Source organism: Apteryx rowi, unplaced genomic scaffold (genome assembly GCF_003343035.1).
Source record: "Apteryx rowi isolate R43461 unplaced genomic scaffold, aptRow1 scaffold_33, whole genome shotgun sequence".
In the NCBI taxonomy this organism is placed as follows: Eukaryota; Metazoa; Chordata; class Aves; order Apterygiformes; family Apterygidae; genus Apteryx; species Apteryx rowi.
In genome coordinates, this window is record NW_020449752.1 from 3322634 (window position 1) to 3349668 (window position 27035).

The window sequence follows — 27035 nt, forward strand, 5'->3', positions numbered from 1 at the left end:
CTGTTTGTTCAGTGATGTGCCCAAGCAGCAAGGCTCAAGAAAATTGAGTTCTATATCTGTCTAAGCTCCTGTCTCTGTAGCTAACCTCAGGCAAGTCATTTTCCAAGTTCTGTTCTGTTTTGTTTTACTAACCTCAGGCAAGTCATTTTCAGAGTTTTTGTTTGTTTGTTTTGTTTTGTTTTAAAGGACAGTCCTGCTTGCTTACTTTCCTGAAACATTGCTTTTTCTCTGTGGTTAAGTGCTGAGTAGATTATAGCGCATGCGGGGCGCAGGCAGGGAAAAGACGTTATTATATTTAAATATGTGCATTGAAAATATCCATATAAGCTTCTGTAAAATACTTATGAATTTATTCCTTGTCTTGCTACCTGTAGGATGGCAGAATTTTAGTTGCCGTTACTTGGCAGTTGGTCTTGTTAGCGGCTTTGAAGTATTTCCTTTGTGGCTGTAAGCTCCCGGTGGGTTATGGCTTCAATTTTGTGAAGTGTAGAAAAGCAGTGCCCCACGCTGCGGCCCCCAGCCCCTGCCTCGCGCTGTGACCCGTTGCTCCTACTGTATAATTTTACTAAAGAGATGATTGATACTGAATTGTTTAAATTATAACATTTAGGGGGAGAAGGGAATTTCATTCAGATGTTGAGAGATGTAAATCCTGTTTCAAGTTCCAAGAGCACTCGGTCTCTGCCTGCCTGCCATTTAGAAATAGGCTTGTTGGGGGGAAGAATGGTTGTTATGGTTTTAAATGCCGTGTGCATAGTGTGCTTGCGTTAGGTCCTCTTAGCATGCCCTTGTTTCTCTGTACCTGTGCAAACGAATTGCCACCACCAAAGCCTGAGCCAAATTTTTGGCTGCTGTCTGGATGCTTCTGGCAAAGCTTCTCATTTTTAGTGATGGTTTCTCCATGGAGAGAAATGGAGAAACCACCAGAAGGTCATGGCTCATTTCAACGTAACACCCAGAAATCTACATATATCTGATCGTGGTGTGTTCCCCAAATCGGTTAGGACGCGCAGGAGTAACACTGCTGGCATTCAGAGCAGGTCTGGGGCAGCCTGGAGTGCCCTCGGGGGTTTCGAGTGTAATTCCTTACTGGCTGTAACTGGAATCAGGGAGAACAAGGAAGTCTAATTTTTAGGGAGAAAAGAGGAAGTGCAGTGATTTCCATTAAAATTATTTTCCTGCTGATTGCAATTAATTAATAATAAACTGTTAATTAATATTAAAGAGATTAATTTCTCCTGTGGAAAAAGGCTATTAAGGATTCACCTCAGAACTACTCCAACGTTCTCCTGCGCCTTCTGCCTCTCGCAGTCTAACCATCTGCACGTTCCCTTCTTGTGGCGGTTTCGTTCTCTCATGCGGCCGTTTCCTGTGATTCCAGGTGGAGGCCTGAAGTTTTAGTATTGCCATCATTCTCACCTTATTTAAAGCTCCCTCCTCCCCATATATATTTTTTCTTCTCAACATAAGTATGTGCAGCTGCCTGACAGCAGAATGGGAATCAAGCTACAAGCCGTTAACAGTATCTTCTAAGCCAAGGCAGCTCCAGAAGCGAACACACATCATCTTCTTGATCTAGCTGGACTGGCTATGGATGTTATTGCCCCCAGCGCTCATCGCTGCCCCGCTCTGCCAGCGAACTCCGCCTGCATTCCCCAGTGGAGTTAAGCTAACGCAGTTGTCTTGCAGCTTCAGGAAGGACCCTGCTGCAAGTGGTCCCTGCCCTATGGCGTGGGGAAGGGGGGGARCTGCTGCCGAGGGGTAGCACCAGGAGCCGTGAAAGCGAGCATCTGTCCGTGCCCTCAAGGTGCGAACTGGAAGTGTGCTAGCCAAAACGCCTTGAACTGCTGAGTGAATACTTTCATTCAGAGGTAAAGTAGCCTTATTTTGCTTTAGTGCAAACTCCCTTCAAGTTTTAAAGTTTTATAATTTCCCTAAAGTCGTAATAATACACCAGAAGGCATGAAATCATCCGAAACATTTTGGTAAACAGACTTAAGCCTAGATAAATCCACCTACAGCACCAGCTAAAAACACTTCCTGGGTAAACTGTAAGTGGTGGATTTTATCAGGCCTGTTCTCTGTTTTGACTAAATTTCTAAGCCATTTTCCAGTGTGATTTGTAATAAAAAAGGGCTGAAGGGTCATGCTAGAATAACATACAGAACCTAAGACCCAGACAGCTGTAAAAGTCACCCACATGGCAGAGTTAAACTCTCCTGGTGGATGCTGGCATTTTTCCAGCTATTTWATACTCAGTATTTTCTTACTGTAGGGTCAAACTGAAGTGACTTTTGCTATATACTTTCATCTCATTTTCTGCTCTCGATCTCCATGTGGACTGGTAAGGTTCATGAGAGCATCCATCTGATTTCTCTCAGGAACTGAGCTTTTGAACCAGAAAAGAAAGGTCTATCCCTGTCTTAAAATAAATAAATCATAGGTGCTACAGAGAAAACATGCTCAGACCGTGGGACAGGAAAGTTGTGCGTGATGGAACTCAGTAGCACCCTGTCTGCCTTGAAGATGCACTGATGGACAAAAACGGAGTCCTCTCTGCACGGATTTCGACAGATTTAGCTGGAAACAAAATATTTTACTACTTCTTACATAATGGGGAGAGGAGATTTGTAAATCTTTATTATACAACTTGCGCATATCTGTTTTCTTAATTAATCCTATYGCAATTACTGATAASAGACAAACCCATTCACTTCTCTTGYGTTAGCTGGGTGCCTGCGAGTCAGCCAGTGGCTGTTCCCAACGGGAGAAGCGCTGCTTCTTGCCAGATCCCGAGTGAAAACAATTAAGTCCACACAAAAGTATTCCTGTATGTAATTGACCYTGAGCTTATGGGAGCCCCTCTTGGAAATGAGTAAGCTTTTTGCAGTGGTCAGTTGAGCGGTTTAAGAAATGATGGAGCAGAGGTGCTTTTTTTAACTATGGGAATGAAAATGGAGAGGATGTTTAAAAAAGCCTTCCTCTTCCATTTGCTTTTCCCCGTCCAACAATAAGCAAACAGTGCTGCAATAAGTAGTGTCGTTCTGCTAGTAATGAAACAAGCYATCGCTAAGCTGCAACTCTCCTGCTATGTGTTTGGGGCTTGGGAAGAAGGGGAACAGGGAGAGAAACTGCTGCTCAGCCAAAGTATCACCGAGGGAGCTGGCTTGAAGGGAGTATTCAGCTTCCCCTGGTGTGGCCGCGTGTCGTCCTCCCTAGGCAGAGCTAAAAATATTGGCCGTGGAGCTGTGGTTCTGAATCCGTCTCCTGTGACGTGCAGCCGGGGCAGCTTTTCATGCTCCGGGATCGCAGTATAATCGTTTTTACTAATGGACTGTTTAAATCTCTGGCTCGGTGGAAATTAAATCATCAGTTCAGTAACCGCTAATCATCTTTTTAGCATGACATTTCTTCTTGCTTTGATAATGGGAAAGAAGGAAGAAGCTCTGTGCAACGTGCTGAAATCTCACCAGTCTTTCATGATATGTTCAATCCCACGCAGCTTGCTAAAGTGAGGGAAAATGGAAGATGAGATTGCAATAAGAGTGGGAACAAATCCAGATTTTCTGTTTTTTGAAAGATTCCATGATTGTGATGCTTGTCATTGTGAACACTTCTGTTAAATGAAATTCCAAAAAATATTTTGGCTTTCGTTAAGAGATTTTGGTATTTTTTTTTTTCTTTGATTGGTGATCAATTTTTTTTTAAAGACAGTTTATATTGTGGCATTATTGAAATTTTCATTTGGGACTTGAGTTTTTTATCTGTATGAAATTTGTCTTTCTCAAGTTTGTAACCGAAGGTCTGAATTCAGGAAATCACTTGACCGTGTGCTTAACTTTACCTGTATCCTTATGTACTATTGAAATTAATGGGACTTTAGCACATGCTTGTCTAAATCAGGAGCATCGGTTATTAAAGCAAGGAAATTCGATAATGAAAGCTGGCAATGGGAAAACTAGAGGCTGAGCAAAAACTGATATTGAGCAACAATTTATGGAAATGGTTAACAGTGAGAAGGAGGCGTTTTTGCTTTATGGATATTATGTGCATGAGGCACTCGTAATGTTTAGCTTTGCTATAAAACACATAGTTGCAAACATGAACTTGACAAAATGAGGTTGACTTAGTTGTAACTTCCTTTTTCTGCTATTTTATTAACTCTCAAAAAAAAAAAAAAAAGTAAAAGCTTTTGCAAAACCCTTCTGGCACTTCAGAATTCTTCAGGAAACGGGGATAAGATGTACAATTTTTATATCGCTATAGTGAAACAGTGTAATATTTTTAATATTGCATGAGGTCATTGTTGCTTCTGCTGCTTCTGCTATGCAACTCTGGAAAACTAGCTGAGAGGAGTTAGAATTTACTTTGTTATGATTTGTACTGGAGATTTGAGTGGAGGCGCTAAATATTGTCCGGTTCCTTCCTAGACTGCTGCAGTGATTCCTTCTCGTGAAGTTAGTTGCATCCCGTGTAAATGGGGCTGTCTTACTTTTTGCTTAAAAATTTATCACCTAAGCTCCAGTTCTGCAAAAGCTTAGCTTAACACTGTTAAAATAACCAAAAGCATGCATGCTTCCTTTTTATTATTTATTCCACACTTAAAACGGTAGAGTTTGAGGAAATATTTGCATTTAGGGTATTGGTAAAATCTGTATTATTGCACTTGAAACGGTCTTTGGTATTTACACGTCGAGAGTACTGTTCTTCTGAATGGGAGTGAAGAATGTCAGTCCCATTTGTGCGAGAGCCTTGCGAAGGGTTTGCAGGAGAGTGTGAAGCCGAGGGCGGCGATTTCAGGCGCGGGGCGACTTGCCGCAAAGGGCCAGGAGGGGCTGCGGCCCCCAGGCGTGCACGGCGCCCTGCTCTGCAGGTTGCTGCCGCGTGGCTTCGGCAGGGCCGGCGCAGTGGGTCGCTTAGCAGCTGCAAGGAAAAGAAGCGGTGGCTGCGGGGCAGCAGGCTGCAGCCGCCGGGCCGGCGCTCAGCGTGCCGCTGCTGCTGCCAGGCAGGCTGGCCCCGCTCCCCAGGCAGGTTCCTTAGCAACTCTCAGGAGCCTGCTTACTGTGATCGCATAGGAGCCAGTAAAACGCTGTCTAAATAAGCTACGCTTTCCACAGCTCGGCCTACACACCCTGCCCCAGAGCAGGAGTCTGCTGACCCAGCTATTCCTGTCCTGTAAATTTCTCTCTTACTGTCTTGCTTTGTGATGGAGAGAGACCACGTATCTGTAACTACCCAGCATTTCGGATCAAGATATCGTGGAAGAATCGTCATTAGTGACAGCATTATGATGATTTGACAGAGATTTGTTCTGTGCTTGGGTGGCATATGAGATGGTATTGAAACGTCCTCTTAGATGCAGCAGGTAGAGCAAATAAAGGAGCGCAGTGATTTCTTGCTCTGTTGTTTCTTACAGTGGTGGCTAAATCCTGCTCAGCTGAAGGTCACAGTGGCAACTTAACAAGACAGCAAGAGCCACTTAATTGCAAAAGATAAAGAAATAGGAAAGGCTTTTCTCTTTTAGAAGATAAATAGATTGGCACTCCTCTTTTTGTTTTTCTCCTGCAGACTAAAAATAAAATGACATAACTGATGGTTATTGCAAAGCTTGTGTCTCCTAAAAGAAGCTAATCCCTTTTCTTTAGGCTTGTGAAATATAGATGATTTCTTGTGATATGAACGTAGAGTTTATGGGCACAGTGTACAGCCTGGAGTTGTCTTAAATTAATTTGACAGAATATAGCTAGTACTAGCTTGTATCTAAGTAGCTAAATACCTAGTAGCTTATAGGATTTACATTTACAGTTGCCATATAAGCTTTAGATATTAATATAAAAGTGATACTTAGAACCTTGCTGGTGAATAAAATAGAGCCGAATAAAGCAGAAGGTGAGTGGGAAGTCGGAGCAGGCCATGCTTTTGTAGCTCGGGTGAAGAGGGCATCGGGGCCAGCAGCCCCCAGCTGCGGTTCTGTCAGCCGCTCACGGCAGAGCCGTGAACACGTTTTACAGTTAATTAGTTTATCTAGTGAAAACTGAAATTGTGCTGTCGCCTCTTACACCATGCGTTTCGCCGTTTTCTGCACCGGCTGCCAGGCATCGCTTTTCGGTTGTAATCCTTGGCCCCAGCTTGGAGTCGCTGTGTGACCTGGAGCAGTTCAGTGCCTTCCCCTGCCGAGCCTCAGGCCTTGCGTTGCTGCGCTGTGGCACCCGCCGTCCTACGGGCCGCCTGCTCCCTTGCTTTTCTCCTCGGCTCCCCGGGGAGAGAGCGCCGTATGTGGCGTGTGAAGCAGAGTSCGTGCTGCTGACAGAGATGCGCTTTTTTCTTAAATATGGCCGTGCTGCTATTTTGAGGAAAGAAAGATTGAAGAAGCCCTTTGCACTTGAAATAGAGGATGGGGAAGCTTTGTGGAGGTCCATGGTCACTGCTAAGTATCGTCTTAGGGACTGCATGGGAGCGCTGAGTAGATTAATAACTGTTCATCAAGTGCTTTGACCTGTGAACTGCTGCATTATTACAGCAGTTTTTATTGACTGTAATAGGCCCTGAAGCATTTAGAAGTAGTCATTAGATATTAAAGGCCTCACAGTGTAAACTATGCTGTGCTGCCATGGTCTCTTCCCTATCCCCTGAAGCAGTTTGTATCTTGTCAATATTTTTAATTGGGCAAGTGATATGCTCTCAGGAGTAAATCTTCAGCTAGTGTTATTCATCATAGGGTTTTGTGGGGGGTTTTTTCGACTTCAGCTGAAGATTAGCCTGGAGAGTCTGACAGAAATATTGCAAGCTCCGGTCTTGCCTGCAGATCCCTTGTTTGTGTATTCTTCTATCTATGCAGAAACTAACTTCAAGCTATTTATACAACCGTTTTATAATTTATGTTTGTGCACAGATACCTTGTGAATGAAAATGCAACAAGATCTTTGCAAGACAGTTAGAACTTAAAAGTTTTGGATAGTTCTCCTTTTATAGCTGCCGGGCCACATCCAGACCTAGTGTTACATAATTGAAGCAGGAGCAATAACAGCTGGGTTGAGTGTGAATAGCTGTCTACAAATTAAAACACAAAAATATTATTGAGGCACTTTCATCACTCTTGCATGTTTTGCACAGGAAGATTGCCAGATCTGTCTGTTACTTCTGCAAGAATTGTCATTTTTCTCAGCTAAACAGAATTGGTGAAAAGTTTATAAAAATGTGATGCTGTTTTGTGTTTATGCAGGGGAGGAGCTGGATTGTGAAGCGGAGTTATGAAGACTTCAGAGTACTTGATAAACATCTTCACCTATGTATTTATGACCGACGTTTCTCCCAGCTGTCAGAGCTACCCCGCTCCGATGCCCTGAAGGACAGTCCAGAGGTAAATTATTAGCTCAATAAACAGTTAAAGCACAGAGTCACCAGCAAGTGGATGGAAGATATTTTCCAAAGATGTACAAAGTAGTTTTAATGTGTCCAGGGTTAGATTTGGAAAGTGATTAGAAATAATAAGATCAGTAAGTGTTTTCTACTCTTAATTTCAGTGGTTTAAACAGAAATGCCCTGCCAGGTCATATCAATTAATGTGTTACTGAATTTGAGATGGTTATGGAGAGTATCAAGAAAGAAGCTCTGTTGTCAGTACCTTAGATAAGAGTTTTGTTATGTCGTTGGAAACCTTTTTGATGATGGGGATGTTTGCTGAGTTGTTCTTAGCAACTTCACATTCCTAGGAAATCAGTGTGCTCAGGGACTGCAGCACTGCAAGAGGAAATGCCATTTGGAATATTTATACACTGAAAGTTACTGAAGTTTGGTTYTGAGAGCTTTGGCATTAGTGTAATCTTTAAAAGGTCTTTAAAAAGATTAAAGGGTGTTTTTCCTCAATGAATACGAGGTAGTTGTCCTTTCTTGTCAAATCATCTTCACCTGGAATGTGGTTAGAGTTCTTTGAGCTTCTTTGCTGTTGATGATTTGGAGGATTTATTCATGTCCACAATGATCTTCAGGGAAGCAGCAGGTGCATCTTCACTGCATCATTTTGGAAGACAGGGAGAGGGAAGCAGTGTAACGTGTGGCTGCAGAAGGTTATCTGAGCCAGTAGAGCATAACAAAACAGCCTCTGTTAGACCTCGCAGTGACGGACAGTGCCCGTTGCTTCATTTCGCAGGTCACTTATCTCCGGGCCCTGCAGTTGCATGTTTGCCCCCTACTATCAAGCGCAAACACAGAAAAATCTTGACATGCTGTGATGAAAGGCTAATGTTGCTTGCTCACAAGACGTGTAGCTGAAAAGGGGAGATCGGAAAATTGAGGCCATTCCAGACATTCAAAGCAGAATCCATCCAGGATCTATAAATCAGGATCTGTGCTCAGTGCCGACTGGATGAGGATTGATTCCTTTAGGACAACACACAGAGGCTGAAATCGGTGCCCTGCTGAGGTCTACAGAGCTTTTGCCATTGGATACAGAGAGTCGATAATGCTGTCCCGTAGCTCATCAGAGAATGTGATTTATTAGTTGCTTTGTGTTCAGTGTAGGTTATTTCTGAAGAGAATTTAAAGTTGTTAATTGYGTAAATTAGAAGAAATTCAGGATAATTAGTTCCTCAGTTCATTTTTTTTWAATTTTATTTTAGGCATTCCTGCCTCTTAAATCTGCATTTGCACAGCTGATCAAATATATTTAGTATGTACTTTATAGCATAAGGCTGAATATTTGTATTATATCTGGAAGCACAGAAGATGTAGAGATCTCAAACATCTCTAGTGCTCTGTGAAATGTAATTCTGCAGCTGTCTGGTGTCTCACATGCTATATTTTTTGTTTCGAATTGACCAAATTTGAACAAGTGTTTGAGAAGAAGTGTTTCAAACAGTCCTGCAGACTCTGGGCTGCAATGCTGCTTTGTAATGTTGTCAGTGAAGCTTTGGAAAGACCTCAGTAGGTTCCTTTTTATTAAAGCAAGTTTACTGTTGTAGAAGAGACATTGCTAAGTGTATTTTTAAAACCCTCTTCTATTGTTTTAAATATTACTCTTTTGCCAAGGGGCCAATTTGAGGTGCCACATTCTTAAGTGTTTACAAGTGGATGAAAATGGCAGCCTGTGTTTTGTTTCAGTAAATGGTTCTCAGATGTGTTTGATAGTCGTAATATAAATGATTTGTTTGTATGGGAAATTCATGATGAGAGGAGGGCTTTAGATTTAAGGTCCCTTGACAAGGAAAATTACTAAAAATCTACATATCTTAATGAGAATGACATTATTACCTTCACAGGGAACTGCTTCTTTAAACATTTTTTGCATAATTATTGCAACACTGTATGCAGTTCACCCTCCTTCTCCAAATGACAAATATCCTTGCAAAAGGGAATATATTTCTATAACTATACCAACGGATAATCTGTGGTAGTTTTGAAGAAGCGTCTCCAAACTATGACGTGTCATTTGAAAAACTCTGTGTGCTCTTTCTTTTCTGTTCCAGCTTGTCACCCAGATGCTGATGGCTTACCTGTCACGTCTCTCAGCCATCGCAGGCAACAAGATAAACTGTGGGCCAGCCCTCACATGGATGGAGGTACAGTTTGAAGCTCAAGATTGTTCTGTTGCCTGACCCTTGCCAGCAGAGCAAGGTGCACGTGCTCCTTCTTCTATCTTTGCAGAGAGGTATAATCCTTCCAGATCTGTTGTTGCCACTGAAATCTCACCCCGAAAGCTTTATTTTCCTGTTGTAGACATGCAGATGGCCACAAAAGGTACAGAGCAAACAGAATCAGATCCCATGTTCAGAATATAGGAGCTTTTTTCTCCTCTTGCTTGGATTTTGTCACCAGAAATTTGCCATTCTTCTGATGTTCACAAAGGAAAAGAAGGTGGCAAGTCTAGTGAAGCAATGATTGGCTTGATGGACACCTGGACAAATCTAGTCCATGGCTGAGGTCTCCAAGTAATAGGTTGCAGGAAATGCACACAATCCTATGCTCTTTTTTTGGCAGGGGAATATTGCAAGTGTGGCAAGTTTCTAAAACCAGTGGAGCTGACTCCCTTATGGTGTTAGTCTGCCCTGTTTTTTATTTTTCCTTGTAATTGCTTCATAGAAACAAGAAATATTATCTGCTCCCATTTGCCATCGCTGTTAGTTAAACCGTTCAACAGAGCCCGTGTTGTGCCTGCAGCGGTACTGTTTGTATATTGTGAATTGCAGCTGTAGCTTCGGTTGCTCTATTAATGGTCTTGTACCATCTTAAACAATAGACCTTGTTGGGCAGAGTGCAGGAAGAATGGGGCTGAGTGATGAGGCCACCTGCCGTCTTGGTCAGCAGCGCAGTTACTGCTTAGTCTGGGCAGAAATGTGTGCGTCTTCCCAATGCCTGATGACATCGGTGCATTACACCAGGAATAGAAAGAGCTGTTGTTAGACTGTTGCAAAGCTTCTTTAAATGCTCCTGATATGGATTGAGTGCTTTTTCCTGCCATTTTCCCCACTGACGTGCTCCCCACCCTAAAATCCGTTGGAGTGAGACAAATCTTGGAAACCTTCTCAGCAAAAAGGTAGAAGGGAAGTTTACAGAGGCAAATGAAACTGCAGAATTTACAGCAACACAGTGAACGTAGAGATTACAGCAAAGCAATTGCACATGCCAGTGAATTTGCTGCAATACAATTTGAATTCTCCAGATTAACATGAGTATCTTACCAAAATTTCACATGAACACAAAAATCCAGGATTTTTGAAAGCAGGTTGATGACTGTAGCAAAGTGTGCGAACCATGTTCTCTTAAAAAAACAAATAAAAAGGTGGGAGAAAGGTGAAAGTGAAGCTCGTTTTCAGTTTCACATCATCTTCTTGTTACCTCAGTGAATCTCTCTGAGCATTAACTACTCTCTGCAGAGAGGTTTTKTATAGTTATTTTTTATATTGTCATTTTAAGTACTTGAAGAAAAACAATACAATTCAGCGTTAAAGGGAGGTGTAAACATTCACTGTCATGTTACTTTGTACACAAAGATGCAAAAATACAGCATTTTTCTTATCAGTTAGGTGGATGGGGACATATGACCTTCTGAGAAGCACTTTGAGTTGTCCTTCCTCTTTCTTTCTATATATGCTGTGCCGTACAATGTCTCTGCGTGCTGTTCCTTTCAGGGGGCCCCCAAGCTGTGCTGTCCCTGCGAATCAGCTTGAAATCTCTGCCGTGTAAGARCACCAGTAAAATGCATCCTCAGAGCCACTTGTCCTCAGCTGCCTCACAATCTCCTGTGCTCTTTGTTTCAGATTGATAACAAGGGGAATCACCTGCTAGTCCATGAGGAATCATCCATTAATGTTCCTGCTATCGCTGCTGCCCACGTTATTAAGAGATATATTGCTCAGGCAGCAGATGAACTGTCCTTTGAGGTAAATAATAAAACATTCCTTGTTGCCATATGCAGAAGAGTGTAGTATGTGTGTGTGCATCAGAAATATATTCATGCACTTTCAGAATGTTTTGTGTGATGAAGCTTAGAAGACTCAGATAAATACACTTCACTGGATTGGATAGAGGAGTTCAGTCATCTTTAAAATATAGCTTTACTTGGCATTAGTATCTTCTGATTAAACCGATACCGCCAGGTATTCTAGCCTGGTCTCTGAGCAGCAGCAGACCCTGCATAGCTCATATTGTACAGTGTATTAAAAGTATGTTAAATCTGTTCAGGAAGACGCTGTACATATGTGTGTATGTGGACACATGCCAATTTAATTATTCATTGGCCAGTTTTACACAACCTGTGCTCCTGTGAGTGAGTGCATGTCTAAAACCATTTTTAAGCGCTTCTGCTCCCGGAAAGAGTAAAGAACCAGATTATCAAAGAATGTAGTGCTTAAAGGGTAGGTGATGATTCAAAGCTGTTCTGAAAATCTTACTAGATGCAGAATAGGAGCTGCTCTGAAGCAAAGTCATTAAAGATCAGGCCCTGGAATCTCTTGAATATCTGGCTCTCTTGTCTCTCCTACCCAGAAAGCAGTGTTTTATGCTCTGATTGTTTGCTTATGTGCAATGTAGCATAAATGGAGTATTGATAGTATTATGCAAAAAAAAGTATAAATGAAAACAGTTAGTGCCCCAAGGAGTTTTTGTGATCCTAGTCTTAGCATGCAGAATGGGAAGTAAAAATCACAGTGATAGTCTAATGCTGCCAGGGTTTTGATCATATTCAAAGTTGAGGCAATTATTAGTGTACACCAAAGAACGGAGCTAATCAGAAAGACATGTGGGTATGTCATCTTCCAAGTTAAAATGCACAGAGTACAGGATACAGGCTATCAGTCAGTGTCTTAATAGTAATAAAAGCGCTAAGATGGCACTGCCCATTTGTAAATCTCACAGGTCTGTGCCAGCAGGCTGACTTGGCCTTGCCACATCAGGGAGTCAGGCAAGTTGTTATTACGCGTAGTATGCAAGTGGGGAAACCAAGGCACATGCTGCTTTCCAAGTTTGTATACTGAGAAACCTTGGCAGAATAGAAGTGGAATAGGATCAGTTGTTTCACAATGTTGTGTTCTATTCCCTAAACCACATTGTCTTTTTTATATTTAAGCTATTGTTATTTTCTAGCAAGCAATTGTGAAAGTAGCTGACCCTGCCATTTGCTTCTCAGTACTCAAGAAAAATTCTGGTTTCTCTGCTCAGTGTAGTGATAGCATGGTTTCATGGATGGAAATTTTCTCCACCGTTGGTTTGCTGTTTCCTTGAGCAAATCATTTCACATACCTGTGTCTCAGTTTTCCCTATCTGAAAGATGGGGATGTGTTATCTTTTTTGTAAAGCACTTTGAGATCCATTTGTGCAAAACATCAGGTAAAAGTTAGGCATTACTGTTAATAATTTTCACCATACCTAGCTGCAGTATTAGCTTAGGTTCTGCCCATTCTGCTCTGGCCTATCTCATTTTGCTTTATACAGTCCACACAGATCTTGATTCCCATCAAACCGATTTTAGTATTGAATATGTTGATGTCCTTTTGAACTATTTCAGTATTACATTTTGATGGGAATGAGTAAAACTTCAGAAAACCTGCTTTGTCTCCCTTAATACTAGTCTTTTTCCTTCCTACTGCTGTAACATCACACCGCCTCTCCACTGTTCATTTTCTAATAAAGAAAAGTCTCTGTCAGCTTGTGAACACTAAAGGGAGCTCTTAACTTTTTGCCATGAAAGGAAACAAGCAGACATATGTAGGTGCATACATACAGATATATATATGGCACGAAGTAAAAATGACTTCAGCTACTTGAAAATATCTTCCAAAGTGTTTCATGCTATCACTGCGGTTTAATCAGAACACTTCTGTACCCTTTGGCAGAGAGCCTGCTGCTTTTGAGAATCATTTCCCTATGAATAGATACAACAGCTGTATCCTGTAGGTTGTGTAATGCAGCAAGTCTTCTACCTCGCAGTTTGATTCTGCAAAGGCAGATGTCTCAAGATTTGCATTGGTGCAGTTGCTCACAAGTTTTGTGATTTCATGCAGCATGGAAGAATGCATTCATTTGACTTGTGCTCTCTTCCTAGCCACATTGCGGGTTGTGACTGACGTTGCATGTCTTTTTCAGGTGGGAGACATTGTGTCTGTTATTGATATGCCTCCAAAGGAGCTGACCACATGGTGGAGAGGCAAACATGGATTTCAGGTAGGCATGAGCATCAGACTTGATAGTGCGACTTGAATAAAGGCAGGTAAACTCAGCAATACTGTTCATAGAGCTGCTGTGCCTGCCGGTGTCTACCTGTGAATATAAACAGTGTGTCCCTACACTGGAGTAAGAGGACTTCTACTTTCTCTCTGAACTTGGGCTAGAGGGGGTCTTCATAGGAAGCTATCCCCTTACCTATGCAAGGTAGGAATAGCCATAACCCTTTGCTCTTGATGAACAGCTGGCCTGATGTTAGTAGAAGCTTATGTTGCACCCCCTCCGAGACAGCTGACACTGTTATCCAGATCATCCCGTTCCTTCCACTATCTAAGAGTTAGATCAGGCAGAACAAAGAGGGTTCAGAGAAAACCAGTTGATAAGACTCTGCAGTTGACTTGGACAAGCCACCCAACTAATCTGTACTTTCTTGTCTGCATTTATTAGAAGGTTATATTATATTACTGGTCTCTGTAAAAATTATAGCAGAGATTTAGACTGAATTTTCAAAAGATCCTTAACACACCTGAGAACTAGGCACAAAATCTTTTGAGTGGAAATGGCTTTTTCCTTGTCGTTGGCTTAATCTGCAGCTTGGCTTTGCTCTTTAGGAAATAAAAAAGGAGGTCTTTATTTGCAAAAGCAAAAAAGCCAAAAGCTACTGAAAGCTCGGGGAACCGACTTTCTACCTCTTCACACTGTGGTGTCTCGCTGTTACAGCTCCTTTCACGCAGAGGGATTTTCATGTGGCGGTCTCTCTGTGAGTAGAGGGAATTTTGAGTTTCCTCTGGAGCAAACTCAGAGGTGACCTGACATATGTATATTTTGGCCAGGGAGGTCTTCTCAAAGTACCTCAGATTTTTCCTGACAGACCTTTCTGTGTCAGACCCAGGTGTGGTTGTGCTGTCATTAATAACAGATCTGTGTGCTGCCAGATCACCGAACAGTACAAATCCCATCTGGATTGAGTGTTAGTTATATGATTGCATTTCTGTCTGATTAGCCAGAGCACATGCGATAGTTTTTGTTGGCTTTATAGCAGATGTGGGAGTTCAGATAATGTCTCATTTGATGTAAAATTAGAGTAGCGTGGACACATGATACCTGAGATGAAATTAAGTTTGTTTGTAGAGTTAACACACTGGTATTTCTTGAACAAATTTGACTGTTCTTAGGCTAGTTTTGAACAGTGTTTTGTCTTTGCAGGGTTTTTGTTCTGATTTAGAAGCTCTAAGCCTGTATTTGTTGCACTGTCAAAAATTAGTGAAACGACTCAGTATGATCAGGCTATGTCATGTTTAACTTTTGAGGGAATCAGCAAAATAAAGCAGAACTGCCTTGTGGCCTGCGTATGGGGTGCAGGCACTTTGCACGGAGCTGGTTCCCTGTAAGCGTACTGTATCGCCGTGTAGGGTGTACGTCCCGTTATTCTCCGAAAGCTCCTGCTTGCCATTAGACTGGTAGAAATTGTGACTAGATGTAAAAAGAGTCACTGGTGATTAAAGACACCAAGAAGTGAGGAAACTATTTTACGGTTGTCACTGCCTTCTGTCCCTCCAGTCTAATCAGAGTAATCCTGTTTTGCTTTCCCAGTACAAAGACATGGTGATGAGGAAACCGCTTGAAAAGAGGTTTGTCTGCATCCATGCACAGTCAGTCTACTGACACAACAGATCCCAACAGCTGCAGAAATAGAGTGCTATATTTTTGCTTAATAGAAAATTAGGGTTGTAATACTCTTGCATCTTAATTTATAAGCCAGAGCCCTTCGCAAAGCAACAAATAGAAATATAGCACCTATAATATATGTTTCAGTAGCTCTCAGAATGTGTTTGCACAAATGCAGAAAATGAAGTTAGTGTGTTTTAAGAAGTTACTGCTTGTCAGCTGGGATACGGTAACAGGCCATCTGTAGGCTTTCTGCTAGTGCTGACTGCAGCATAAAGCTAGTTAGCTCGGAGGTGGGTTTCAACAGCTGCATCTAAGTTGACAGGCAGTAATTTCATAAGCTATGCTAACTCAGTTATTACTACATAAACATATCTCTTCACATAAGCATGCATCTGATTTGCAGAGATGCATTTTTCCTCTGAGTTGACAGTTTTTGTCGTTTCTTTGCAACGTACACATCAGAGCTTTTCATTTCCTGAAACACCAGCAGCTCTCCAGAGATGCAAAATCCTAGTGTTGTACAAAGGCGGGGGAGGGTTTTTTAACCTGTGCTTTAAGTTTAAGGACCAATGCTATAAGTGTACAGAAAAAGCCCATTTCTAGATTTAATGCACATTTTTGATGTTACTAACTACTGCATTTGAAAAGAAATTTGGAGAAAAGTAGTTTATACCTGCTGTTGATACACCAGACCTGCAGATGTGGTACAGTTCAGTAAAGAAGCGGGGTTGCTGTATACTTAAAAAGACAATATAGGTGAAGAACATTGTGCATTCAAGGGTTCTGGGAGAAAGAAAAATTTGTATTAGGAAGGTCAAAAACATTAAGGAACTGTGGAACTGTCAGAATGACTTAAGTTGGGAAGGGAATCCAGAAGAACTGTGAAATAAGTAGCTGGAGGGAAAAGAACTCAAATCAGGCGATGGATAGAGAGAGATGTTGAGAAAAGGAAGTAGAATAGAAGGAAATTTTGGAAGAAATTTAGGAAATGGAAAGAAAATTTCTTTTTGCACAGCTTGAGCATTCGTTCCTCGCAGCTGCCTGCCTCAGGCCTAGGAATCTGAGAGAAAGCAGCTTGACTTTTATCAAGACGCAAGATGCCCTGCGTCCTGTGATTAGCCATCTTCTCTGGAAGTCCTTCTAATGGAAAATCCCCATCTACAATACATGAGTCTGTGTACAGGCAATGTCCGTAGAGTTACCTCGTGTCTAGGAGAAGCACCTACAGTCACAGGATGAAGATAATACGAATAAAATCACAGCTAATAGGAAGTAATTTCAGGAGCACTGGAGCTGATTTCAAAGGCTTCCCCTCCCCTAGCATATTATAAGGCCAGTGTCAAGTTTTTATTGCTTCACTTGGGGTGGTTAATCCCTCCCTGCTCCTTAATCCTCATTCAGAAAGTTTAAATGATAGATGAATTTTCATGTTTGACAGGAAGTGTCTTGTTTCATTAGTGCCAGATTTTTCCCCAGAATGATGGATTGGTGGCTACAGAGAGCATCRTGTAACTCACAGAAGGTCCAAAGACTAAATGTTTGGATTGTTTGTTCATGTTACTTGACAGATTTTTGGTTCATGCTCAGAATGGAGCATGGTTTTATCGAATGGACCACAATTTGTATTGCATATCATGTTGTGATAGGACACAGAGCAACGCTTCACCAAACGAGGGGAAAAATGACTTCTTGACTTGAAAGAATTTATCTGTTTTCATGCATGGAGTGTACATAGATTTTTGTAAAAAAAAAAAATATATATATATGTATTTCTTCTGACCAAGGGAAATTTGTACATTAAAGGTATTGCTTTATATATGTATTTATTATTTATTTAAATCCGCTTCGCAGTGAATTTTCCCTTGTTACATTAGCAGGAACTGCCTGTGTTTGTGTGTGAAGGCACAGTCTTCGAGCAGAAGTGCATTCATCCATACCCAAACACCCCGTCTGTTAGAATGAAGGGTTTCTCCGTCTTGTGCAAGTGAACAAGAAGCAGTTCTCCAAATGTCCAGAGAAAAGCAAATCTGATAGGTTTCAAGTATGTTCGGTTTAAACTAACGGCAGCTTGGATTCAGTAAGGAAATTAATTTGTTCTTTGCCAACCAGAGCTATCCTTCAGGAACGTTAATCCTTTGAATGTCTGTGTCCCAGCTGCAGATGCCCTTCTCCCAGTAGCTGATCTAATGACTGTATTGCAAGACTCTTAATCCTGTGCAGAACAAAACAACCATCGAGGCTTCTTATCATTCTCTCTGATTAAAGTAAAACGATTTTCAAGACATTTCTGCTTGAGCCTTTAATTTGAACGTCCTTAGTGACTCACTGCTTTCTTTATAAGATTGTTACCTAAATTACAGCCACCTCCACATTAGCAGCCTTCCAGCTCTCTTTGTTCCCATCTTCTTTTTCTTCATCCTTTGTCTTTTCAGTATGTAGCTCTGTTTCAGACAACTGAATCACCAGGACAGGTATTCTCTTTGCCCCTTTTTCAGTGCACCACTCCCTTTTGATGTTCTTAGTAATTCTTGCAAGGGCTCTTTAAAAATTTCGGACCTCCAGTTATTGGGTATAGTTTCATTTGTTGCACTAGTGCACAACAAGAAGTTACACAACTGCTGGAGGTGACACAAAGCAATATACAGGAGTGTGTAACTGGGGGTGGAGGGTGGGACCGGACTTTTTGGCATCAACCAGTGCTTACATCAGCATGAACAGTTTGTGAAGCTGCAAGCCCATCCTTTCAAATCATGTTCCATACCGGACCTGAACGTGGGATTTAAGACTGAATAGATTTCCCCAAATGGACACACAGTCTTGGATTGGTCAGGAGTAAAAGAGGCTGTGAGTTGAGAGCGTTTGCTTGTTCGTATTTCTCTTGTGCATGATTTCGTAATACAGAAATTTTGTAATAAATAAAGGGTATGTGACATGAACATAGGATACCACTTAGTAAAAGTGGCCTGGGAAAGCAGAGCACATTTATGTGGCTTACATCGCTTTGGAAACACCAGTTCCTAAAGTAAGACATGTAAAGCCGAAGTTTGAATTCTGGTTCATGTGCACGGATTTGGGAGCTCAGCGCTACAGGCAGCCATCTGGCTGGAGAATGATATCACCTGCAAAACAGGCAATGTGAAAGAGCCCGGTGGACATGGCAGCAGTGACGTCGTTTCTCAGCCAGATGGCCGCTTCCATCTGTAGAATGGTGCCAAGTGCGGTAGCAGATTGGGCCAAATGATGTCTGCATGGATTTGCCATGAGAAGGAGTTTCCTAGTCTGCGCACACGCACTCTGCTGGATTGAGCAGGGGGTGCCCTTTTCATGTAGGAAATAGCAAAAGTTTGCATGGTGTAGGCACCCGTCCATGTGGGGTGGCGTTTCCCTTGTCATCCCAAGCCACTGAGCCCAGCAGGAGCGAATGCGTTTCTCTAGCTGAGCAGCAGAGATTTCTCACACCCCGCTGTAGGAACGTGTGGCCTTTGGTAGTGACGTTCAGCATGCAGGTGCCTGGTAGCTCAGCCGCTCCGGGAGGTGTGACTGCCAAGGGAAGACAGCCTTGGACCAGCCTCACCTCGTTTTCCGAACTACAGCATACCAGTCAAGTTTCTCGCCCATTTTAGAGGGGCACCGGTTAGCAGAGGAGCAGGATTGTTGGTATCCTCCTCCTTCTCGTTTGTATTCACGCAAGGCTGAGCACTGTCTTGCCCAAAGAACACGCTGCATTGATGAGGGACATTTTAGGCTGCATCTCTGAATTTCTCTGCCACTGTCTGAGTTTTCTGCATGGTCAGCTAATGAAAAGAGCAAGTGTTCACGCTAGTGTGTATAATTCAGATTAAGAACTGCATCCATATTATCAGAGTTGGGGCGGAAAGTAGAATGATTATCTACTTACAAAGTTATGTTTTCAAAAGATGTTTTGGAAATTTTGTCTAGGCACAGGAGATCCTGTAGTCTGGTAAAGGAGAGCTGAATATCTTGGCCACAAAACTCCTCTAATTCCTTTTATTCACAAAGAGACTGTCCGTGTGGGATTGCGCATGTAAATTATCCGTTCTGAAAGAAGCAAAGCAGGTCCAGAACAAAACACAGGCTTTTGGTGTATAGGTCTTGAGACGCAACAGAAGAACTGCAGTTGGCCGTTAGTTCATGAATTTATCATGGTGGTGTTTCTTTCACAAAAATTTGTGCCTGGAATATCATGTTACATAGGAAGGCTTTTCCTAAATTCTACTCTACTTCTCTGTATCCAAGGCCAGAGTGTTGGAGGCTGCTTTTCACTTGCAGCTGTTTTCTGTACCATCAGCATCATCATCTATACATGCGTGAAGGGCTCAGTATTGTGGTTTGGTGTTGGACACGTGGATGATGGAAGGCAACTGCGTTCAGTAAATGATTAGAGTGCTTTTAACGCTGCCAGGAAGCAGGGGGGAGAATTTGGTCAGTTGTTGGGCCCTGAAATCTCTGACACGGTGCGAAGGATCATCTGTCCCTTTCATTCAGGTTCCTGGAAGGAGGGTTCATGTGGATTTATTTGTGGCATAAATGGAAAAAAGGGGTGAGGGGAAACTCTTTTGGGGAACAGAAGGAGGTTGAGAAAGAAAGAGAGATGGACAGGGCTCATACGTTCTTGTCTAGGAGTGAGAAACGAATAAAATGCTAATGTGTGGGGGTTGGAGCCTTCCTCGCCTGTACGAGGGAGGTGCTTCTCCGTTTCCGCTGCCCTGGTTACAAGTACAGTTGCCTGGCAAGCAGCATATGTGAAAATTCTGCTCATGAAAGCCAAACTAGCAATAAAAAGTTGATGTTTCAGTGTTAGGATTTGCTGGCCAACAGGGTTTTAAACTAGAAGAGATGACTTTTTTTGAATGAAATTTAACCCATGCTCTAGCTTATGTTAAAACCAAAAAGCAATCAAAGTATCTCAAACAAATGATGTTTCATGTGTCATTTATGTGGCTGCTGCTTTCTCATTTGCTTGGATTCACTCCTCATGCACTGAAAGTGATTACTGTTCTTTTTCCCGTAAAGCCTTGTGTATCTTCCGCTTCTAGCAGAGTCTGGCATAAAATTAAACAAAGATACAATCGTAGCTGTTGTAGAAATGTTTGTCTACAACAGCAGCCTGGGCTTTCCACCTTGGTTAAGGTGTGTAGTGATTTTTTTAACCTTTAGATGACCTTGTATTTATCTAAATATATATTACCCTTGCTATTAATTTTAGTATGTTGCCAAAATCCTTTAATCCTGGATCAAGCTCTAACAGTGCTTGCTACATCTGTTGAGATTAACACTGGGACCAAAGTCATTTATTTATGCAAAATCGTGGAAAACTTTCCATGGAAGGAAAAGCAGCAGCTTTTAAGTGGGTGGGAATGAGGCACAAGTTATGGGTTATGACCCTGAAGATGGTCTCTTGAAGACCTTGGAAGAAAAGCTACATCAGTCAGAAAATGTAAGCCATCAGAACTATTCCCAGTAAGTTAAATCAGAGAGCTTGTCAAGCACAAGCGAAAATTCTCTTTCCCCTAAAAGTCCACTCTAATTATTGATTGTGAACATGGCAAAAAGGATATGTTCAGGGCAGGTACCACATTTTACGTGGGAAACCTTCTGAGATACTGAGAAGCAGTGACAGAACTGTCATGGGGCTTGTTTCATTTTTAAATTCATGGTTAGTATTGTATATTGCATCTGGTAATAGAAGAAACATTATGTTAACAATCAAAGGCAAAGGAGTTTTTGATTACTGTATAGGCTTTGGTTGAATTTAGTTCCACCATTTTTCATTATGATTAATGGAAGATTCGTATCCAAATATTTCAGATTTCTTTACAAATCTCAGGCATACACTTTGTGGGTCTTTATCATGCAATTGAAACAAAAAAAGAGTTCTCAAAGCATTGAGAATGAAAGGAACTTATTTGCTTCAACTGTGGAGTGTTCAGATGTTTCATTTGTGCAATGGTGCTGAGACTCTAACTGCATGTGTACATTTTTCCTAACGTAAAAATTGTCTCCTGCATCTCTTGCGCAGGAAATGTCCAAGAGAGACTCTTAGCTATAGTAAAGTATTTAAAAATCACATAATGCATCTGTTTAAATACCAGTACTTTTTGTATATGTGCTAGTCGGCCTGTTTCTCAACATCTCCTGGCAGAGCAGCGGCTTTGTGCTGTGAGCCATATGATGAAGGACTTTGTATGTCATGCTAGGATTCATGCTCTTTTCCTTGTGCTGATCAGTATACTTCTATCTATGAACTGCACAAAAATCACCACTGCATTATATAACTCAGAAGTATCATCTCAGAGGCTCATCTGCTGCCTTATTGCCATACCTTGTTGTAGCACTTGACCATACTGTGTCTACATGAGGTGACTTGATGCTTTCAGCTGTCCAAATCACATGCCTGACGCAGGGCAGGAAATCCTGCTTCTGCCTTCTACAGGGTGTCTTGGAAGGGAGGTTGTCCTTGAATTACATGTCATTGAATCACAGTACAGAGGCTGTGTTGAGTTGGGTGAGAAGGTCAGATCTAAGAGTAAAAGGTCTGGAAATATGAACTGTGGACAAAAGTTTCCAAAAACTCTGGTTGGCTTGACTTTCATATTGGACAAGTGTAAGGAGAAGGACACTGTGCAGTGGACCTCACTATCCGACAGAAGGTTGGGATGCCACGAAATCTAAACTGCCTATCCGTGCAAGGACTCAGCCCAGGAATGATGTACTGGTCAGATCTTAGTCTGAGTCCTTAAATAGGGTAAGGGGAATAATTTCAATTCTCCCCAGATGTGGGGACTGTTGAGTGGCATGTGAATATCTGAAATYATGTCCTATCTAAAAAGCAAATTAAGATCTGCCACATGATCTAGTTTTTAACCATTATGCTGATTTAGATAGTCTCTCCAGCATTTMTGACCTAGAGGGGATGCAGGAAAAAAATGCAGTGTTAAAGGTCAGTCCAGGAATGCTGCAAATTAGCATTTGATAGTAAGCACTCGCAGGACTTTGCTGTAAATTGGGCACTCGTGGGTGTCTTCATTGCCGGTGATGCTGACAGCAGAGAAGTTGCATTCTGTGGTTGTCAAAACTTTTTGCATAGCACTGCTATGTGGTAGCCCAGGGAGGATCATTGCTTTTGAAGCATCTGTAAATATTGGCTGAGGAGATGCTTGCCTCTGGGATTTGTTTCTGGAATATTGTTACTGTTTTGGCGTGATTAGCAGGTAGAAAGATAAATCGTAACATGACAGTTAAACAGCTTGTGCAGTATGTTTGTCAGCTGTGCTTTCAAATGATTTTTCAGTAATGGGGATGTGGTGCTATCCGCTCTTATCCTTTGCTGATAGGGAAGGTAGGTGGCAATGGTTGCTCTGGCTTGTCCGTGTTCAGAAGCAGATATGAGAGTACACACCAGGGGTCCTGGCGCTCGTTAGAGATTTTTTCCCTACATCTTGCTCTTTCCTCTAAAACTACTTCTGTTTATTTCTAGTCAAATTACTGGGTTCTTAGTTACAAATGAACATCTCGTTTTACTCTGTATATTGTATTAAACCTATTCTCAGTTCTAAGACTAAGTTGAATTCACTTTAACCGAAACCACATTGAACTTTTTTAGCGAGATCTTTAAGCATGCTTAATTTGAGTGCTTCAGGAGTATCACTGATTACCCACGTTCATCAGATCAGGCACACCGTATGGCTAGTACGCAGTACAGAGCTTCGGGCATTCAAAGTGTCTCCTCTTAGCGTATCAAAGGAGAATACGCATTTTTCTGTAATGAGACTATACAAACATGCACATATATTGACCCATATTTAACTTCACTTTTTTAAAGGAATAAAGTGTTAAAGTGCTTGTTAATCTTTTTGAACTGTGAATTATTTTGACAGTTAAAAAAAGAGGCCACAGTGTTGGTGAAATTTGGAAACAAATAACTGAGATGTTAAGAGCTAAGAAGTCCTGCTGTCTTCCTTAAATTTCATGTTACGTACATGCAGCCAGGTGCAGGAAACCAAGCTTAGTCTTTCTGTCTCTTCAGTTTCACATGCGATATAAGAGTGTCTAGCACACTTGTCCTTTCCCCTCTCCATACACACAGTTGCAAGTTGATACCTCCGTCCTTAGAAAACAGGTTTATAACATAGTATTTTACAGAACTAATAATTTGGTATGTAGATTTTTTTTGCCTGCATCATTTTGAAAAATTTTTATTGTTATGCTGGGTCATTTTAGGTTGGATAATGTTATGGAGTGTCAGGCAAGCAAAGTTAGAGGAAAAGGTTACATGTAGCTTCATAAAGGCTATAATTATACTCAAGTTTAACAAATCTGATCTAAAAACATAGCATTCAATATTCTGTCTCTCTTTCTCTTTTTATTACAGGTTGGATTTTTTCCTAGTGAGTGTGTTGAACTAATTAATGACAAAGTTCCTCAGTCTGTGACCAATTCTGTGCCAAAACCAGGTATGTATATTTAGTTTTAAGGTGCAGTGAAATAAAATAGAGTCTTTTCAGTGTTCCATGCTTAATATATGCTTTATATGTATCATGTCATCCTCTGTATGTGTTGATCATCCTTTATACCTACCATGTTATCCACTGTATGTGTTGATCATCCACGTTACCTGTCTCTGAATAGTTGCCCTTATTGAGTGTCTTTCATCTGCAGTGTTATGTAAGCTAATATCAACGTTCATCTCCTGCATGTTTTGAAAGATTTTAGGCTTATAAGAATTTGAGATTTCTTCAGCAATCTGTAACTAATGATTCTATGCAACATCCCAGGTCTTGGTATCTTAAGAGTGTTGTACATTAGTTCTTTTTCATACAGAACATATAAATGATCCAAAAATGTTTATGCTGACTTAGATGGAACAGATAAATTAGGTACTGGAAGCTGCTTTATGTTTGGGGATTGATGGAGGAAGTCAGATACAACAGAACTTGGAACCCTAATTGCTTCCGTTCTGGGTATATAACTCCATCCACTTCCTGCTGTCCTTCCGGACAATTATGTGTTATATGAAATATAGGCCAATTAATACCAGGCTCTGCTGATCAAAGGAAAATTAAATAAAAKGTAAGATCTTGGACCTGATTCTAATGGCATCCTTACTAGCATACACTGGAAGTGATTGCAGGTGTATGTGCTGGCAAAGCTGAGGCCTCTGTAGAAATTACTGGTGCTGAAGCTTTCATTTTATTCTTCCAAAATACACACACACACACACACACACACACACACACACACGTAATATTTAAGATCACCCTAACTGCAGTTTGTGTATCAAGAGAAGCATTTTAAAATTGCTGATCTTTTTCAAAAGGTTGTGCAGCAGGCATAAGCTGATAGTTGGTTAACTGGTGAACTGATGTTCATCTACTTTCTCTATTTTAATGCTGTTCCTTATCTTAAAAGAGTGATTTGATATGTCGAGGAAAAAAAAGATGTGATTCCAAAGCTTGATACTTTAGTAAGGAAATACATTTCATCAGATATTATGTTAGGGCTCAGGGCTTTTGGCTCAGTAGTAAAAAGTCATGAACACCCAAAGCTGTCAGCGTAGTGCAATAATCTGCATGCTTCACAGAGCTGGCAATTTAGGAAAATACTTTTCTCAGCCATTGGTATCTCTGGTCTTTGTTATTCCTGGGAACATTCAGATGTATTTCTTAGAATCAGTGTCACACAGATCTCTGGCAATTCAAGGCACTGCAGCAGGTGGCCATTCCATAAATCCAGTATCTGCCTCTTGTTGTTTGAAGCTGATCTCTAAATGCTGTGATCGGTCACTACCCTGTAGTCCATCAGCTAACGCATGTAGACAAGGGCAACTTTAAACCTGAATACAGGCTAGGCTGATAGAGACAATCATTTGCAAGTGCTTATTGTTAAATATGGCTCAGGCAATTAAATGTCATGCATTGATGGTGAGTAGTTTTCTTGCTACGCTTTAATGAGAGATAATGAAGCAGCATGGATTAACAGATTCTCTTTGACTTTAACAACACACTAGGGGGTGGATTTCCTCTTTCAGTCATGGGAAACATTTGTTATAAAGTTGATATAAAAAGCCCAAGTCCTATTAAAAGTAATATGTTGAAAGATATTGCCATGTCATGAGGCCATCACTGTTGACCTCCCTGATGGTTGTTCCATACATACAGTTAAACGCAGAAAACTACTCCTGAAGAACCCTGATAAGGTTTCAGATTCCAGTATCGCTAGAACTAATGTTGCAGCTGCTTCTGTAATCCTTCCCTGCTCTTCTTTTGCACGCAGAATTTATGATACCATTTCACTGTAGCATTATGCTTTCTATTTTTTCCACCTTGGGTTGTCACTGCACTTGTATAGTGGAGGCAGATGTCTGTCAGACTCTTCCTCAGCTACAGAAGTGGTGACATGGAGGAAGCAGGAAGGACTTGGGGAGGAGGTTCGGGCTTGTTGAGTGTTATGCTGGAGAACTCAGGGAACTCATCTGCCTGGAGAAAAAAAGAATGTGCAAAATACAGAAGGGGCGAGCAGAGAAGTGGCAGGAGGCAGGAGCTTCAGTGTCCTGACCGGGGTTGCCACGCAGCTGCGCAAGCTGGCTTGCGTTGCCAGCACAGTACGAGAACGTGGCACCGGGGTAGAAATGAGCTGCTGGAGCGGAGTGAGTGGCTTAAGCGACGCTGCTCTGAAATGTGAAACTGGATCCTTCCAAGTGGTTCCTCCAGAGCCTGGCTAAGGATTACACTGGTGGGCTAATGCAGAAGAGTTTGAGCTTTCCTCCCCCGTATTCTGTGCTTTTAGTGTATTCTAATCTACAGCCCAAGCTTCTAGGATGTTTCCCATACACTTTAAAATCCCCATAACATAAATTCCCCCCTTTACCTAAATTTTAAATGTTAGATTGGCTTTTTTGCAAGGAATAGAAAGAGACTTTTCTAAACAGAACCACTTGGAGATTTTGTCCTTACTTGACATTAGCAGGGTATTTCATCCAGAATGAATGTGAAGTTTTAGATTTGGGCTTGATAAGGAATATTTAACAGCATGCAACCTTTTTCTCTTTAATCAAAACATTGTTTGTAGAGCATCTAGGACATTTTGCAGCATAAAGCTCTTTGCCATGAAGGAATTTACAGACATAGAACTGCTTGTGTTGTTTAATTGTCCTTAGATTTGGCTGGACTGAGTAATCTAATGAAAAGCAGATGGAAAGCAAAGAACTTCCTGCCCTGCATTTTTATTATTATTTATAATTAGAGGTTTTGATTTACAGAAGTGATGAGGACAACATTTTAATAGAACCATAAAATATTGTATTGGTCTTAAATGCAGTACACGTAATGACTGAAGTTCAAATGTAAATGAAATGCAGGCAATCAGAGAGGAAGGGTGGGTTTAAATACAAACTCTGCTTTTACAAACAACGTTTTCTTTGACTGCAGAAGTACATGCTCACACCAGTGATAATGCAGCCAGTGTCTGAGATACATAGAAGGAAAACTGACCTTGGAGGAAAACCCTGTCCATTTTAGTCCATTCTGAAAATTCAAAGTAGTAAGAAAGAAGGGTTTTTTGCCTTGAATCATCACTGAAATAGATGAAACTATCATCTCCCAAAATACTGCTTGTGATCTTAGCACCATAGTAACGGAGACTGGTAACTCACTTTCAGTATGAAGTAGGTGCACTTGCAGAGACTTGTG

At 41.4% G+C, this 27035-nt stretch overlaps 1 protein-coding gene across 1 annotated transcript in view; it reads left to right on the top strand.

The window, feature by feature from the left end:
* Positions 1 to 27035, top strand: part of ARHGAP32 (Rho GTPase activating protein 32) — a 184609-nt gene that overhangs the window by 92662 nt on the left and 64912 nt on the right. The window contains exons 7-11 of the mRNA XM_026071774.1: positions 7223 to 7360; positions 9465 to 9557; positions 11256 to 11378; positions 13579 to 13656; positions 23720 to 23801. Of these exons, the coding sequence (XP_025927559.1) occupies positions 7223 to 7360; positions 9465 to 9557; positions 11256 to 11378; positions 13579 to 13656; positions 23720 to 23801 (514 nt within the window). The remainder of the gene's footprint in view (positions 1 to 7222; positions 7361 to 9464; positions 9558 to 11255; positions 11379 to 13578; positions 13657 to 23719; positions 23802 to 27035) is intronic.